The 17,413-nt window shown below is 39.6% G+C and overlaps 1 protein-coding gene and 1 non-coding gene across 2 annotated transcripts in view; both read right to left on the bottom strand.

Moving 5' to 3' along the window:
- The window catches only part of WDR43 (WD repeat domain 43), a 58,998-nt gene that overhangs the window by 32,087 nt on the left and 9,498 nt on the right, over positions 1–17,413 (bottom strand). The window contains exons 3-7 of the mRNA XM_021674438.2: positions 16,051–16,172; positions 10,856–10,976; positions 9,638–9,777; positions 5,926–6,028; positions 885–949 (exon numbers count right to left, since the gene is read on the bottom strand). Of these exons, the coding sequence (XP_021530113.1) occupies positions 885–949; positions 5,926–6,028; positions 9,638–9,777; positions 10,856–10,976; positions 16,051–16,172 (551 nt within the window). The remainder of the gene's footprint in view (positions 1–884; positions 950–5,925; positions 6,029–9,637; positions 9,778–10,855; positions 10,977–16,050; positions 16,173–17,413) is intronic.
- LOC135269817 (small nucleolar RNA SNORD53/SNORD92) lies at positions 10,094–10,178 on the bottom strand. The gene has a single exon (XR_010338068.1). It is a non-coding gene; the product is annotated as a small nucleolar RNA SNORD53/SNORD92 (small nucleolar RNA).

Raw genomic sequence — 17,413 nt, 5'->3', positions numbered from 1 at the left:
AAAGCTTAACAAAATTGTGTGCATAATGAATCTCAAACCATGTTTTCAGTATATGACAAGGTTTGGCAAATTTTCTGAAGAGGGCAAAATAATAAATACTTCAGGTTTTTCAGACCACATATGGTCTCCACTGAATGCAGCCTGCAGGCCAGTTTACCGACTCCTGATCTACAACCGCTACACAACCTAACAACACTCCCCTCTGTCTAAGAAAACAGCAGCACTGGCAAGGGGAAGTAAAGTACTCTCAAAGACAAATAAAACATCATCCAAGTTCACAAGTGAATCTCTCTAACTGAGCCACTTTCTTCTGAAATTTATCATTACAACTACCAACACTGCCAGGCCTGGTGGCTCACACCTGTAATCCCAGCACTTTGGGAAGCTGAGGTGGGCAGATCACGAGGTCAGGAGTTCGAGACCAGGCTGGCCAATATAGTGACACCCCATCTCTACTAATAATACAAAAAAAAAAAAAATCAGCTGGGCATGATGGCGCATGCCTGTAGTCCCAGGTACTTGGGAGGCTGAGACAGAAGAATCGCTTGAACCTGGGAGGAGGACATTGCAGTGAGCTGAGATCACACCACTGCATTCCAGCCTGGATGACAAAGTGAAGACTCCATCTCAAAAAAAAAAAAAAAAAAAAAATACCAACATTTACTAAGGATACATCATAAAAAGCCGCTCTCCTAATCACAAATATATAAATAAATCTGATAACCAGCTTTAACTGGGAATGTATGTAGTCATGTGGATAAAGAAAAATGCTATCAAAACCGTCTAACTGAACAGTAATATGATGCAAAGAATAACCAGCTGGGAAAATGACCAAGTAACTAGCCAGGGAAAGAAATTTCATACTTGGAAAATTTCTTACTTACCCATTTAATATGTGTTCAAAAAGATGGACTTGACCATCTCTGCAAACAACAGCCAACTTGACAGGCTAAAACAAAAACGTAACCAACGTATTATAAAGGAAAACATACTCCAGTCCCCAATCTAACTTATGAAAACTCAGCTCTCCTTCCCACTCCTTTACATAATCAGAAGAAAAAAAAAAAAAACAGCAAGAATCCATTTAAAAATAATTACCTCTGTCAAAATAACCATTAGTAGTAGGGTTGTCAACATTCTAGATAAATGTTTAAGCTAAGAAGATAATAGTCAAGGAGAATGAACCCTCGAAGTTAGATGAGCAAAGTTAATACCAAGTGCAAAGGTGGCAACATGGAGCTGACATGCCCCTCAAGCCGGGAATACAGAAAAAGCCATTTTGCATGTATGGCTAGGAAGGGGTGTTGTAAGCCCTCATCGCCTCTCTTCCTCCATCCCTGTCAATGTTAAGTGGCCTAGACTGTCTGGAAATGCTCCCATCCACCTAGGAAGGGGTGTTGTAAAGCCCTGACCACCTCTCTCCCTCCATCCACTATCAGTGTGAGTGGCTTAGGCTCTCTGCATGCTCCTACCTACCATACTCTTGCTGTCAGCCTCTCTAAAGCTCATGTTTTAAAGTTCTGAAACTTTCTTAAGGAACGCTTAAATGAAAGCACTTCTAAAATACTGCTATAACTCTAGTTATAAAGGTAATGAGAGAATTCAGGGAGTAGCCAATACATTGAAAGAAAATGAAATATATAATGTTTTAAGACTAACTTTGCAAAACTGTAATATATCAATTAAAAACTAGAAAAAACAGATTAACATTCTTTGTGAAAATAACTTTGAAAATGTTTAAAATTCTTTACTGGTATATTTAAAAACAAGAAATCTCAGAAAGGGGAGTTTTACTAAAGAAAATTTCATTCTTTCTCAGGTTTAGTGCTATATGACAGTTGTCAGGGGAGGGCCAGACACAGTGGCTCAGGCCTGTAATCCCAGCACTTTGGGAGGCTGGGGCGGAAAGATAGCTAGAGCCCAGGAGTTCAAGACCAAACTGGGAAATAGAGCGAAACCCCGTTTGTACAAAAAAATACCAAAAAAAAATTAGCACAGTATGGTGGGCACATGCCTGTAGTCCCAGCTACTCACAAGACTGGGGTGGGATCACTTAAGCCCGGGGAGGTCAAGGCTACAGTGAGCCTTGATGGCACCACTGCACTCCAGTCTGGGCAACAGGGTGAAACCGTTTCCATCTCAAAAAAGAAAAAGTTATCAGGGGAGAGACCATTTCCATGCCATCCAATTTGCTAGTTCCCCCTTGTGCAATTCCAACTGACAGGCATCCAAATCTAACCTCCAACTATCTAGAGAGTTTGGTAACCTTTGAAGACAAAATAAGCAGATTGCTCTGCAATACCATAATCAAGGTTTTGTTTAATTCTAACGTATTGCTGTTAACTACAATCTTATATGAAGTGTCAGAATTAGAACTGGCTTCCTAATCCATCATTCCTAGTTTAATGTCTTAAAAAATCATTTAAAAGACCGGGCATGGTGGCTCATATCTGTAATCCCAGCACCTTGGGAGGTCGAGGCAGGTACATCACAAAGCAGAGATCGAGACCATCCTGGCCAACACGGTGCAACCCCGTCTCTACTAAAAATACAAAACTTAGGTCAGTGTGGTGATGTGTGCCTGTAGTCCCGGCTACTCCGGAGGCTGAGACAAGAGAATCATTTGAACCCAGGAGGCAGAGGCTGCAGTAAGCCAAGATCACGCCACTGCACTCCAGCCTGGCAAGAGAGCAAGACTCCGTCTCAAAAAAAAAAAAAAAGAAAAAATATCATTTCAAAAAAACAGTTCTGCTCCTTTATTATTGATAATTTTAAATGTAATGCCAATAATAATACAAGATAATATGTGAATCAAACCTAAAATTAAATCTAAAAGTAGCAACAGAATTCAGTCAGAAAAAGAGAAAGTAAAAACTCAGTCTTGGCTGGGCGCGGTGGCTCACGTCTATAATCCCAGCACTTTGGGACGCCAAGGCAGGTGGATCACCTAAGGTCAGGAGTTCGAGACTAGCCTGGCCAACATGGTAAAACTCCATCTCTACTAAAAACATAAAAATTAGCCGGGCATGGAGGCAGGTGCCTGTAGTCCCAGCTCCCTGTGAGGCTGAGGCAGAAGAATTGCTCCAACATGGGAGGTGGAGGTTGCAGTGAGCTGAGATCACACTATCACACTCCAGGCCTGGCCAAGAGAGCGAGACTCCATCTCAAAAACAAAACAAATAAACAAACTCAGTCTATTCTCTACATAGAGTAGTGGAAAGTTTTGCTACTCCAAGGAAGCAATTTTTCTCCCATAAATTACTTATATTTAAGAACCTACCTCTAAAAATCACACACACAGTAGGGCACGGTGGCTCATGTCTGTAATCCCAGCACTTTGGGAAGCCGAGGCGGGTGGACTACCTGAAGTCAGGAGTTCAAGACCAGCCTGGCCAACATGGTGAGACCCCATCTTTACGAAAAAATACAAAAAACTAGCTGAGTTTGGTAGTGGGCACCTGTAATCCCAGCTACTCAGGAGGCTGAGGCAGGAGAATTGCCTGAACCCAGGAGGCGGAGGTTGCGGTGAGCCAAGATCGCGCCATTGCACTCCAGCCTGGGTAACAAGAGTGAGACTCCGTCTCAAAAAAAAAAAAGGAGAATCGCTTGAACCCAAGAGGCAGAGGCTGCAGTGAGCCAAGATCGTGCCATTGCACTCCAGCCTAGTCAACAAGATCAAGTCTCTGTCTTAAAAAAAAAAAAAAAAAAAAATCACACACCCACAAATAAAGGTTAAAAACTTTTGGCTGGGTGCAGTAGCTCGCACCTGCAATCCCAGCTCTTTGGGAGGCCAAGGTGGGCAGATCACTTGAGGTTAGGAGTTCAAAATCAGCCTGGCCAACATGGTGAAACTGTATCTCTACTAGAAAAAAAAAACAAAAATTAGCCAGGCATGATGGTACGCACCTATAGGCCCAGCTACTTGAGAGACTGAGGCAGAAAGATCACTTAAACCTGAGAAGCAGAGGTTGCAGTGAGCCAAGACGGCACCACTACAGTCCAGCCTGGGCAAGAGAACAAGACTCTGTCTCCAAAAAAAAAAAAAGATTCTTTTTAAAAAGTCACTTCAAGTTAATTCAACCTCTTTATTTAATAGTTACAGGGGGCTGGGCACAGTGGCTTATGCCTGTAATCCCAGCACTTTGGGAGGCCAAGGCAGGCAGATCACTTAAGGCCAGGAGTTCAAAACCAGCCTGGCCAACATGGCAAAACACTCTCTCTATTAAAAATGCAAAAATTAGCCAGGCATGGTAGCACACACCTGTAATTCCAGTTACTACGGAGGCTGAGGGAGGAGAACTGCTTGAACCCAGGGGGGCAGAGGTTGCGGTGAGCCAAGATCGAGCCACTGCACTCCAGCTGGGTGACAGATTGAGACTCCATCTCAAAAAAAAAAAAAAAAAAAAAACTTATAGGGGAAAATACCAAAAAGTTTCTCATCAGTTCCCTATGATCACAACTTCCAATCATCAGATTAGTTAGTGAACAGATCACACTCAATGTACCCAAGTGTGCCCAACAGCTTTATAACATTAAAACATAGATTATTGTAATTAAGTGTAGGACCCTACTAGTTTTCTTAAAGACAAAAATCTTTATAGAGAATCACTGATCTAATACCAATGGCCCCCACTTCATATTAGAAGGCCAAGTTTATTAGCAACAGAAGCTATATATATTTATTTATTTACTTAGTTACTGTCACCCAGGCTGGAGTACAGTGGCAGTATCACAGCTCACTACAGCTTCAACCTCTCCGGGGCTCAAGTAATCTTTCCACTTCAGCCTCCCAAGTAGCTGGGACCACAGGTACATGCCACCGTGCCCAGCTAATTTTTTTTTAATTTTTTGTAGAGACCCTTTTGTAGAGACAGGGTCTCTACAAAAAATTTTTAAAAAATTAGCTGGGCACCTGTCTCTACAAAAAATTAAAAAAAATTAGCTGGGCACAGTGGTCCTGAACTTCTAGGCTCACGTTAGCCACCAAGCCCAGCCAGAAGCAACATTAAACCAAAATGTTTTTATTTTTAAACCAATGCTTCTTCCACTAAAACACTTTTTTAAAAGTACTAAAACATGATGAAAAACTTCTAAATCATCTCTAAATCATAGAGGTTAATGCAAAATATGCATTTGAAAACTAATCTGAGTTAAAAGTGAAATATCCTTAACTTGCATTAAAAATGTAAGATTCTGTGCAGATCAAAATCATACGTAGCTTTAGTCAAAGAGAAACATGAAGTATTCGATGTCATCAGATTTAATGCTATAATCATCAAATCCCTGATTTTTACATGAAAAAAATTTTTTTGTTCCCCTGAAACGGAGTCTCATTGTGTCGCCCAGGCTGGAGTGCAGTGGCGCAGTCTTTACTCACTGCAACCTCTGCCTCCCAGGTTCAAGTGATTCTCCTGCCTCCACGCCCAGCTAATTTTTCTGTATTTTTAGTGGAGACAGGGCTATATACCATGTTGGCCAGGATGGTCTCGAACTCCTGACCTCATGATCCGCCTGCCTCAGCCTTCCAAAGTGCTAGGATTACAGGCGTGAGCCACCTCGCCCAGTGAATAATTCTTTTTTTATAGGCAGCAAACAAGAGGACATCAGAAGCTAGCACCAAAAAAACTACATCTGATAAAAGAATCATATATACATACTCCTAGTAACAAAATCCATCTCAACAACTTTTCTTAATTCACGTAATGAATTCCTCACTGTACTACCTTCCTGTATAAAATCTTCCCTTCCCCATAAGAGATTATCATAGTGATTTAAGTTCCTTTGAACGGTCTAAAATTTGTTACAGTTTGTTGTTACTCCCTCAGGTCCCCTCTATTTCTCAAGTCATTAAATCATCAAAACCTTGACTGTAGAAACAACATCTGTGAAATCCAAAAACAAATTCTCAAAAATCAAGCCATTTACCTCTTCTTTGTTTTCTGACAATGTTAAGTCAATATAGACAGGTTCATCGGTAACTGTAAATGACATCACTGCACTCTTTTCTTTGTTTTCTGATCGGACCTGCCTAGGTAACAAAAGCAGCAAATTAGATAGCAAGACACATTTAAATTCTTTTCTAAAAAGGCAAACACCTAAGGGGACAGGGAGATCAGTGCATGAGATTCCCAAGAGCTTTGTCATCTTTTGAAAACTAATAAAGTAAATAAAGATCAATACAAGGGAAGCATCCATGTCACTACCATATTAACATGGTTGCTTGAGAAAAGGGAAAGCAATAATGCATTTGTGGCAGACTTAAACAATGAGTAACATTCTCTGTTCTTTTCTGTTGATCTGTTTGTCTATCTTGATACTAACACCAGACTCTTGATTAGTACAGCTTGATAATAAGTCTTGAAATCAACCTTAGTCCTCTAACATTTTTTCTTTTTCAAAATGATTTTGCCTATTCTTGTTATTTGTCTTTCCATTTGAATTTTAGAATCAGTTTGTCAATTTCTTAAAAAAAAAAAAAAAAAAGCCTGCTAAGATTTTGAATTGGTCTGCATTAAACCTATAGGTCAATTTGGGGAGAATTAACATCATAACGATATTGAGTAGATAGCACAGAAACAGACCTATATGTACACACATATGCAGTTGATTGTCTTATTCATGTATTTCTTATTTGCAAATTCGTTGCAAAATTTTATTTGTAACCTCAAAATCACTGTATTTTATGCTCCTTCAATCATGTAGACTAGTGAAAAATCTGAGTTGCCTAACACACTCAACATCTTCAGCTACATTAGAACAAGGCTACAACTCTGCCTTCTCGTTGCTGTTCTCATACTATCAACAAGTAGTTCCACCATCAACCTAGTACCATGTTTTTGGCAGTTTTGTGCTTTGTTGGAGATTTCATGTTTAAAATGTCCCCAAGTATACTTCTGAAGTGCTCTATGGTGTTCCTATGCACAAAAAGGCTGTGATGTGCCTCACAGTGAAAATATGTCTTAAATAGGCTTCACTCAGATGTGAGTTGCTGTGCTCTGAGTTCAAACTTAATGAATCAAAAACATGCATTAAATCTTCAAACAGAAACAAACATAAAACAGGGTTTTATATATGGATGACAAAAATGTTACAAACTGGCTACCATTACAATATAAATGATATAAACAAAAAAAAAACAGATGACAAAAATGTTGTAACTGAAGGATCATAGGAACCTAATCTTGTATTTCCCCAAGGAATAATGTTATTGACTAAATCAGTGTTCATAGGGACTTTATAGGACTTAACAACTACAAATAATGAGAACCGATACAGGGATAAGAATGTGGGTGCAGGGATGTGTGGGTATGCGTAGGTGTTGGGGGTTACAGGAGGAGGGGTATATGTAAAACCAAGTCAGCAGAGATCTTCTCAACAAATGATACTGGGATCACTGGATATCCATAATGCAAAAGCATGAATCTTAACATCACGAGTCATTAGAGAAAGTCAATTTAACACCACGAAATACCACTACCCACCAATCAGAATGGCTAAAATTAAATGCTATACCAAGTGTTGATGAGGATGTGAAGGAATTCCCATTTTCATAGGCTGCTGGTAAAAATGCAAAATGCTACAACCATTTTGAAACAAACCTGGCAATGTCTTAAAAAGCTAAATATACACCTATCATATGATCCAACCACTGCACTCCTATTTACCCAAAAGAAATGAAATCACATGTCCATATAAAGACTTGTACACCAAAAATGTCCACAGCAACTTTATTTGTAATGACCCAAAACCTGTCAACAAGTCTGGAAACTGAGAGAGATTACAAGAAGACACGAGGAAAGACATCCATTATCTTGTTTGTGGTGAGAGTTTCACAATGTATATGTATGTTAAAACTCATCAGTTTGACCACTCTGGTCTGTGCAGTTTATTACATGTCAACTATACTTCAATATAGCCGTTTTTAAAATTTAGGTACAAATTTTAAAAAATAATATATAACAAACATGATTTACAAACAAGATTCAAATCAGCTTTTTTGCAGTCCAGAAGAAAATTAAGAGTTGATTTGATAAATTCTAAATGTTTTCATGCAAAAATTCTTAGTAAGATTCATTCTAACATGAAGCCATTCAACTATGTTCAATATCTCTACCATCAGACCACTATACACAGTATCTTAACCAATCAATAAGAGATACTACTGGGGTTTGATTTATCTGTTCATCTTCATTCAGAAAGAAGCTGAATGCAAGGCAGCAAGAAGCCTCTGCATGTTATGTGCTCACAGAAATGTGTCTTTCAAAGGAAATTATCAGGGGCCTTTAGGCCTGCTCTACCTATCCCCATGCAAATTTGCATAGCTCGTTGGGCAACTTTTCAATATGGGTTTTAATATTTTTCTTTTGCATGTGTGGTTAATTTTACATTTACTTCCTTTTTACCAGGAAGCCCCCATATATAGTAGATACTATTCAGGTTAAGATTAACATAAACCAACTTTTATTTTATATTATGAAATTTTGTAGCTAGAGAACCCTAGGTACGGGGGAGTCTAAGTGGTAAAACATTTGAGATTGAAGCAACTCAGTCAGTCATGGAAGAGGACCCTGGTAGATTTTAATTTTTTAGCACTACTAATTTCTTACACAACGATTAAACCCTCTAAAACTAAAGGAATTTATCTCCACTGGCTCTCCTCAAAAATCAAACGTGAAACAGAAAACCAAATCCGTTTCATTATAAGAGTCATAATTAGGAATTACAGCTTTGCTGGTGGTTTTGAAGGTAAACAGAGGCCCACATTTTGACTTATGACTCCTACACAACTACCTTTTTAAGGAATACATATTGGACGAGTCCCACTTCTAAATGAGTATAACCCTGTATAAATTCATAGTAACTTTATATGATGAAAAGCATGCTCAACTAATTATTACTAAAATGAGAAAAGTAGATTATCTAAAAAGATCTCTACTTATTTTGTTCATAAACAGCAGGGTGGGTTTTTTCTAGGCAACTTCACCATCAGATGCTGCCATAAAATCCAGGAAATCACTGTTTTTTTTTTTTTAAAGACGGGGTTTCACCGTGTTGGTCAGGCTGGTCTTAAACTCCCGACCTCAGGTGATCCGCCCGCCGTGGCCTCCAAAGTGCTTGGATTACAGGTGTGAGCCACCACGCCCGGCCTGGAAATTTCTTAAAAACCTCTTTGATGGCTTTGTATCACTGAATTGATTTTTACTTTTAAAAGTGGTTTCAAAGAGTTAGTCAATAACAGCTACTGCAAAAAGGGGTTACTGGGAATTCTCAGACACAGCCAAGGAATTTTATGCCCTCTGTAAATATACACTACTGCATTAACCCAGTGGTGCCACATAGTTCAAAATCAAAGGTCTTTCTAAATTTTTTTAAAGTTATTTATAAATTGCCCAACCACAAAAATATTCGGTCCATTGTAGCACTAAACAAGAACAGGAGACTTTATTACATAATGCACTTAATTTTTTCTCAGAAAGATCTGTTTTGTAGGCAGGCTCAATTCTTTATTTATTATGAGTCAACGTAAATCCAACAGTAAGTACAACAAATAAAGTCCCATACTCATAATTTACATTAATTACATAAGCTCTGACAAATTCTTTCAATGCTATCTCCCAAATCCCAAAGAACTACATACCAGACATTAAGTAACCGGTCATGAACTGCTCCAGATAAGAAATAAAGACCTGTAATTCCATCAAAGGGCTGGCTCTCATTAGGAGGTCTGATAGTGGTGAACATAAGTGACGAAACTGGTGTCGCATGTCCTGTGAAATGCTAGCAAAAGTTAAATCTCAGTTAGGAGAGCAGATTCAAAGCAGTGACAAAAATTAATAGTATATATGTATCATAAACAAGCCACATTATACATATCTGAAAGAAGAGCTCCATGATAAAGTAACTGTTAAATTCAATTCTAAGCAAATAAGGTTATTTGTACTCTAATTCTCCCCTTTAAAAACCCATCTGAAAATACTGAAAATTTAGATGTTCCTTCTAACTCCCATGACCCTACCACTCCGCATCTTTATTTCTTACATTCTTGAATTAAAGATTCACTTAATTCTATCCATTTTAAATGGGGTACACTTGGGTGCTCAGACACAGCCAAGGAATTGTAGGTCTTCATTTTACTCTCAGTGAGTCGAAACCACAATATTAAGGCATCATCACAGCACCAGATGTTCAGTAAGCCCTGAGTGAAAGTTTTTTCCTCCTCCAAAAATACAATTATTTTATATATAATACTAAAAAAAAAAAACATACAATCCAAATCTCCAGTCAAATAAAGTAAGTGGACTAAATGCTGAATGTAGACTAGAAATCAAAACTACCATAATCATCACATAGTAGAGTAAAAACGTTTTTATTAAGAAAATCTTTTTTGAGCTAGGCATGGTGGCAAGCACCTATATTCCCAGCTACTCAGGAGGCTGCGGTGGGACGATCGCTTGAGAGCCTGGGAGGTCACAGTGAGCTATGATAGTGTCACTGCACTCCAGCCTGGATGAGAGAGAGAGACCCTGTCTCTAAATCTATTTTGTCTTTTATAAGGTAACTTTTTCTTTTTTGTGGATACATAGTTGGTATACATATTAAAACTTAAATTTAAAAAAAAACTTGTTTCTTGAATATTGGTTCTATTCATTTTTCCAATACATACGAAGTAGACATGTCTAGTCTTTTTAACATCAACAAATCAGATTAGTAGGCTAAATTTTCTCCACTAAACTATTTGATATACCTGACAATGAAGAATTTGTATTCTTAAAATAATATCTCATAGCTCAAACTTCTGCATTTCTCCGTGTTTACTCTTTGATTTTTATGCTTATAAATAATTTTATTCACTCACTCTGTAGACTTCTTTGGTCTCCAAAACCCATAGTTTGATTGTTCGACCAGCTGAAAGCAACATCTTTCCATCTGGGCTGATACATAGGGAACTGACACTGCTATTGTCGCCTTTCCATTTGCTATATTGTGAAGAGAGACAAAAGCATCTCAATACATGAGGGAAAACCTTACTCAGAGCAGAAAAAAACAAAAAACAAACTGAGCATTAAAAATACCGCCTCATGTCCTATGCCAATTACATTCCCTAAAAGCAGTGTCAGGTAACTAACCCTGGACATACCACTGTGATAAAGCCTCACTGAAAGGGTTCCTTAACAAAGCACTATCTCCCTTTGGCAGGCATGGGATAAAGATTCTCAAGAAGTATCAGAAAATGGGTGAGTAAGAGTTACACCAATATAAAATGGGTAGTTGTACATCCTGTGTGTGACCCAGGAGATGAACTTTGTGAATGTCCAGGAAAGTTCCACACTGGCTAGACCTCCCCAAGCCCATTCCTAACTCTACCTCAACTCTCACTTTCTCTGGAAGGCTGGCCTTTATTTAATTCCCTTAATAACACAAATGATTTCTCAAGAGCTGCAACATAAAAAGGTTATTTCCACACCAAATCCACATGAATGCACCCCAATCTGACAGGTAATATGAATTAGGAACAGCTAATTCATATTACCTTTGCATTACCTCAAATATGATTAGAAGCATGAGTCTTTCCTATCTGTTACTCATATTAATGCTGTCACAGACAACAAGGAACTTGGCTTTAGGGGCTGGGCATGGTGGCTCATGCCTGTAATCCCAGCATTTTGGAATATCGAGGTGGGCAGACAGCCTGATTCCAGGAGTTCAAGATCAGCCTGGGCAATATAGTGAGACCCTGTCTCTACAAAAACTACAAAAATTAGCCAGGCGTGGTGTAGTAGTCCTAACTACTCAAGGAGGCTGAGATGGTAGGATCGCTTGAGCCCAGGAGGCAGAGATTGCAATAAGCCGAGATCACATCACTGCACTCCATCCTGGGTGACAAAGCAAGACTGTCTTACAGGAAAAAAAAAAAAAAGAGGGAACAGTAAGAACCTTAATAACAAGAGGTTATTAAGTGGAAGAAAATGTGGGACGGGCACGGTGGCTCACGCCTGTTATCCCAGCACTCTGGGAGGCTAAGGCAGGCAGATCACAAGGTCAGGAGTTCAAGACCAGCCTAGCCAACATGGTGAAACCCCATCTCTACTAAAAATACAAAAAAAATTATAATCTCAGCTACTTGGAAGGCTGAGGGAAGAAAATCGCTTGAATCCCAGGAGGCAGAGGTTGCAGTGAGCCGAGATTGCGTCATTGCACTCCAGCCTGGACGACAGAGCAAGACTATGTCTAGGAAAAAAAAAAGGAAAATGTATGGTTCTGCCAGTAAACACTGGAATAAGTCAAATTAGTCATTGCAAAAACAAAATTAGATTCCTACATTACAAACAAACATGCAAAAATTAATTGATCAAATTTAAAAGTATTTAAACAGAGTATGAGACTGTTTAATATAATCCTGGGGTTAGGAAAGGCCTTCCACAGCAATTATAAACCAGAAAATATAAAGGAAAAAAAAGACCTGATTTAATTAGATAAAATTTCTGTACCACAAAATAAGTCATAAAATTAAAATATAAGTAAAAAGTGGCCAGGCAGTGGCTCACTCCTGTAATCCCAAAACTTTGGGAGGCCACGGTGGGTGGATCGGTAGATCACTTGAGGTGTTCAAGACCAGTCTGTACAACATGGTGAAACCTTGTCTCTACTAAAAATACAAAAATTAGGCTGGTGGCGAACACTTTGTAATCCCAGCTACTTGGGAGGCTGAGATGGGAGCATGACTTGAACCCCAGCTGAGATGCCACCACTGCATTCCACCTGGATGACAGAATGAGATCCTGTCTCAAAAAAAAAAAAAAAATACATATATATGTGTAAAAAGCTAGGAAAAAGTACCAAAAATATATTACAAAGGATTAATACTCACAATACACAAATAGCTCCTTCATATCAGTAAGAAAAGGAACTCAAAATAAAAATAGACAAAGGATATCAACAGCCAATTCATAGGAAAAATACAAATTGTTGATAAACACAAAACATTCAACCTCACTGGTAATCAAAGAAATCCAGCTATAAGGAGAATTTTTCCTTTACCCTTATCGGTTTTCAAAATTTTTGTCAATTTATCATCGATTACTACAACTTCAATTCTCATTTATATTCAATATTCAACATATATTCACTAGGTTGATACGTATAAAAAAGACACAATCACCACACTACCTAGAGGACGCTGACAAACTTCCTCAATCTACTTCCCCCCTCGCTTTTTTGGTTCTTTTTTTTTTTAGACAGAGGTTTGCTCTGTTGTCCAGGCTGGAGTGCAATGGTACGATCTGGGATCATCGTAACCTCCATCTCCCAGGTTCAAGCAATTCTCCTGCCTCAGCCTCTCAAGTAGCTGGGATTACAGGCATATGCCACCATGCTCTGCTAATTTTGTATTTTTAGTAGAGATGAAGTTTCTCCATGTTGGTCAAGCTGGTCTCGAACTCTCAACCTCAGATGATCCGCTCACCTCAGCCTCCCAAAGCACTGGGATTACAGGCGTAAACCACTGCACCCAGCCCCCCACTCAGCATTGAAAACGCTAGTTAGGCTAATAATACCTTCTCTCTATCCTTCCCACACCCTAATCCCTCAGGAGCTTTGCAACTCAAAGCATAAATCAGCATCAACTGGGAACTTGTGAGAATTATGCACTCTCAAGCTCCAACCTAGCTACACCTACTAAATCAGATCTGTATGTACAAGGAAGCACTAGATGAAAAAATTCCTTTCTGGGAAATGTAAATGGTTCCAGATCCACACATACTAATATTTGAAGGCTTCCAAATCACTCTATAAATGAAGCATTAACAATTGAAAAGTCACACACTCACACCTAAGCCTTCCAATCAATATTTTTTCCCCAAACAGGGTCTCATTCTGTTGCCCAGGAACAGCGCAGTACCAAGGTAACAGCTCACTGCAGCCTTAATCTCCTAGGTTCAAGTGATCCTCCTGCCCCAGACTCTTAGGTAGCTGGAACTTCAGGTACACACCACCACCCCTGGCTAATTGTTTTCTTTTTTGTAGAGAGGGTTCTATGTATTGCATCTAAAACAGAAAACAAAATCAAGTAACAGCAACTTAAGAATGCTAAGGATGAAGCCGGAAACATAATGATCTTATGAGACAACACAGTTTAGTGTATGAGGGGCCAGGCTCTTATTACAACAACAAAGTGGGGCTACACTCCACCTCACAGGCTTATGATTAAATATATTACGACGTACAATGTGTTGAACGGCTCCTTGAACATTACTAGTCCCTATGTGAAGGACCTATCTTTGTAACCTCTCATCCAGAAATGGTAACGAAGGCCCCACCCCAGACCTACTGTATCAAAACCTCTGCAGGCATTTCTAACAGGTAACTAGTATACAAACTGCTGTGCCTGCTACAAGTAAATGGAGCACAAACACTCACTGAGCCATCATGGAGATGATTTACTCACCTGCACCTCCAACCCCAAACCCCACTTTAAATTCTAAGTCTCTATCACCACCGTGTCTGCTGGATCTTATCTTTCACATACCGTTATTTCAAAGTCAACTTGTCAACACAAAATGAGAAAAAAAAAAAAGTCAACTTGTCTAAAAACCCCCAAACCATTTCTCTCTTTCGACCATAATTTCTATCCTCTACCATGCATTATCCCCCTAGTATGTCCTCCCTCTAAATTGGTTACTTGCTTAGTTAGCAAAGCTGAAAACAATAAACTCAATATCTCTCCTCTACTGCAATCGAATGGTTTCGATCATTCCCATTTTCACTTCCCACACTTATCCTACAACCAGATTACAGTTAACAATCTATCTGCCTTCTCTGCCTCTGAACTAGCTCCTTTCCCTAAATTCTACACATTGCTGACAGATAACTTTTTCCTAAAGCATTACTCTGAATAGTCTATCCTAGAGACACTGGCCTGCAGTGGCTTTTTTTTTTAAAGACAGGGTCTTGCTCTGTCACCCAGGCTGGAGTGCAGTGGCACAATCACGGCTCACTGCAGCCTCAACCTCCTAGGCTCAAACAATCCTCCCACCTCAGACTCCATCATATCTGGGGCCATAAGCCATGCATGCCACCACACCCAACAAGTAATTCTTTTTTTTTTTTTGGTAGAGAGGGTGTTCTCTCAAGATGAAATTGGGCGGAAAATAAGGAAAAATAAAATAGAAAACACAAAGAGAAGGTGTTCTCACTATGTTGTCCAGGCTGGTCTCAAGCAATCCTCCCACCCTGGCTTCCCAAAGTGCCGGGATTACAGGCATGAACCACAACACTTGGCCAGTGGCTCTCTCTTGCATACCAGACAGAATCTAAAACCCCAACAAAGAAGCATAACAGGAAAACACTGTACCAGAACTCAAAATAGCAGGATTAGAATCCCTTCTCTGGCAGCTGCAGGACCATGGGCATCATCATCCTCATGAGGGTCCTCAACTACACAGTAGGTGGAACTATATTCAACAGCCCACATTTACTAAGCATCTCCTACACAGCCAATCCCAGGATCAGGTGGTTGAACTACAATCAATTGTCTATGATCTCTACCTGTAACACAAGGCCAGGCTCTTAGGATACTTTGACCCACATCATCTACCATCCATTATCCCCTAGTATGTCCCTCCTCTGAATTAGTTTACTCAGTGCCATGTACATCTTTTACATTCCTGTCTCCCAGCATTTGCTCTCGTCATCTCCCCAACTTCCTCTCTCCACCCTGGATTCTCCCACCCTCCTCTATCCAAATCTTACCTATCTCAGAAGGTCCAGCTGAAATCCCTTCTCCAACTCCAGGCCTTCCTGACACTACTGTACTCATCTGACAAATAGTCACATGCTACCTCGTGACATTTCTCGTACAGTTGCTTTACTTTTGTACCATTTTTAGCTTTTATGTATTTTATGTATTAAAATCTTGCATGCCAATTTGATTAAAAGTTCTTTGAAAATGGAACCTATAACCTTATTAACGTCTGCATTCCCCACAAGTCCAGCATTTGTCCATGTCTACTGCATTTCCAAGCTGAGTCACCCGATACCACGAACGTTACTCACCACTTTACTTTGCATGTCTGTACGTTCCATTCCACAATATGTTTATCATCTGAACAACTATATAAACAGCCACTGTCTTGATGCCACTGTATGCAGTTGACTCTGTTGTCATGTCCACCACTCTGTAGATTAAAAAAAGAAAAATTAAAGAAGAAAATAAAACTTGCCTTACATATTATGATAATATGAACCCTAGAGTCATTACCAAATAATTAACTAAAATGTTAGGCCTTAACTAAAAGCTTTAACCTATATCTATCCATTTTCATTTTCCAACATCAAAAATGAGATAAACAGGCTGGGCGCAGTGGCTCATGCCTGTAATCCCAGCACTTTGGGAGGCCAAGGTGGGTGAATCATGAGATCAGGAGTTTGAGACCAGCCTGACCAACAAGGTGATACAGCGTCTCTACTAAAAATATAAAAATTAGCTGGGCATGGTGGTGCACACCTATAATTCCAGCTACTCAGAATGCTGAAGCAGGAGAATCACTTGAACCCAGGAGGTGGAGGTCGCAGTGAACCAACATCGCACTACTGCACTCCAGCCTGGGTGACAGAGAAAGACTCCATCTAAAAAAAAAAAAGAAGGCCGGGTGCGGTGGCTCAAGCCTGTAATCCCAGCACTTTGGGAGGCCGAGGCGGGTGGATCACGAGGTCAAGAGATCAAGACCATCCTGGTCAAATGGTGAAACCCCGTCTCTATTAATACAAAAAAAAAAATTAGCTGGGCATGGTGGCACGTGCCTGTAATCCCAGCTACTCAGGAGGCTGAGGCAGGAGAATTGCCTGAACCCAGGAGGCGGAGGTTGCAGTGAGCCGAGATCGCGCCATTTTACTCCAGGCTGGGTAACGAGCGAAACTCCGTCTCAAAAAAAAAAAAGAAAAAGAAAAAGAAATAAAAATACATAAAATGGGCTGGGGACAGTGGTACATGCCTATAATCCCAGCTACTTGAGAGGCTGAGGCAGGAGAATCACTTGAACCTGGGAGGCAAAGGTTGCAGTGAGCCGAGATGGCATCACTGCGCTCCAGCATGGGCGACAAGAACGAAATTCCGTCTCAAAAAAAAAAAAATGAGATAAACAGCTAGAACTTCAAAATGTTAGCTTTCCTTTCTCTGTTTAAAAATAATTAAACAAACAACTTCCACACCCCAAGTCAACATTTAAGGTAAAAATCAATTGTAGTCAAAAATATCCTTGAAAAATCTCTTGTAAAAAAAAAGTGCCAAAGCTTTTCTCAAAAAAAGAAATCACTGTTACTTCAGGTAAACACTAAATGCTTCCTTGTACTATGGGGCCATAGCATATAAACAATACTTATCCATTTACAGCATAGCAAGATGTCCACTCACTAAGAG

This window comes from Aotus nancymaae, unplaced genomic scaffold (assembly GCF_030222135.1).
Source record: "Aotus nancymaae isolate 86718 unplaced genomic scaffold, 86718_ANA_hifiasm-v0.15.2.pri h1tg000057l, whole genome shotgun sequence".
NCBI classification, from domain to species: domain Eukaryota; kingdom Metazoa; phylum Chordata; class Mammalia; order Primates; family Aotidae; genus Aotus; species Aotus nancymaae.
The sequence above is the reverse complement of the archived record's forward strand: the minus strand, read 5'-3'. Positions and strand labels throughout refer to the sequence as shown.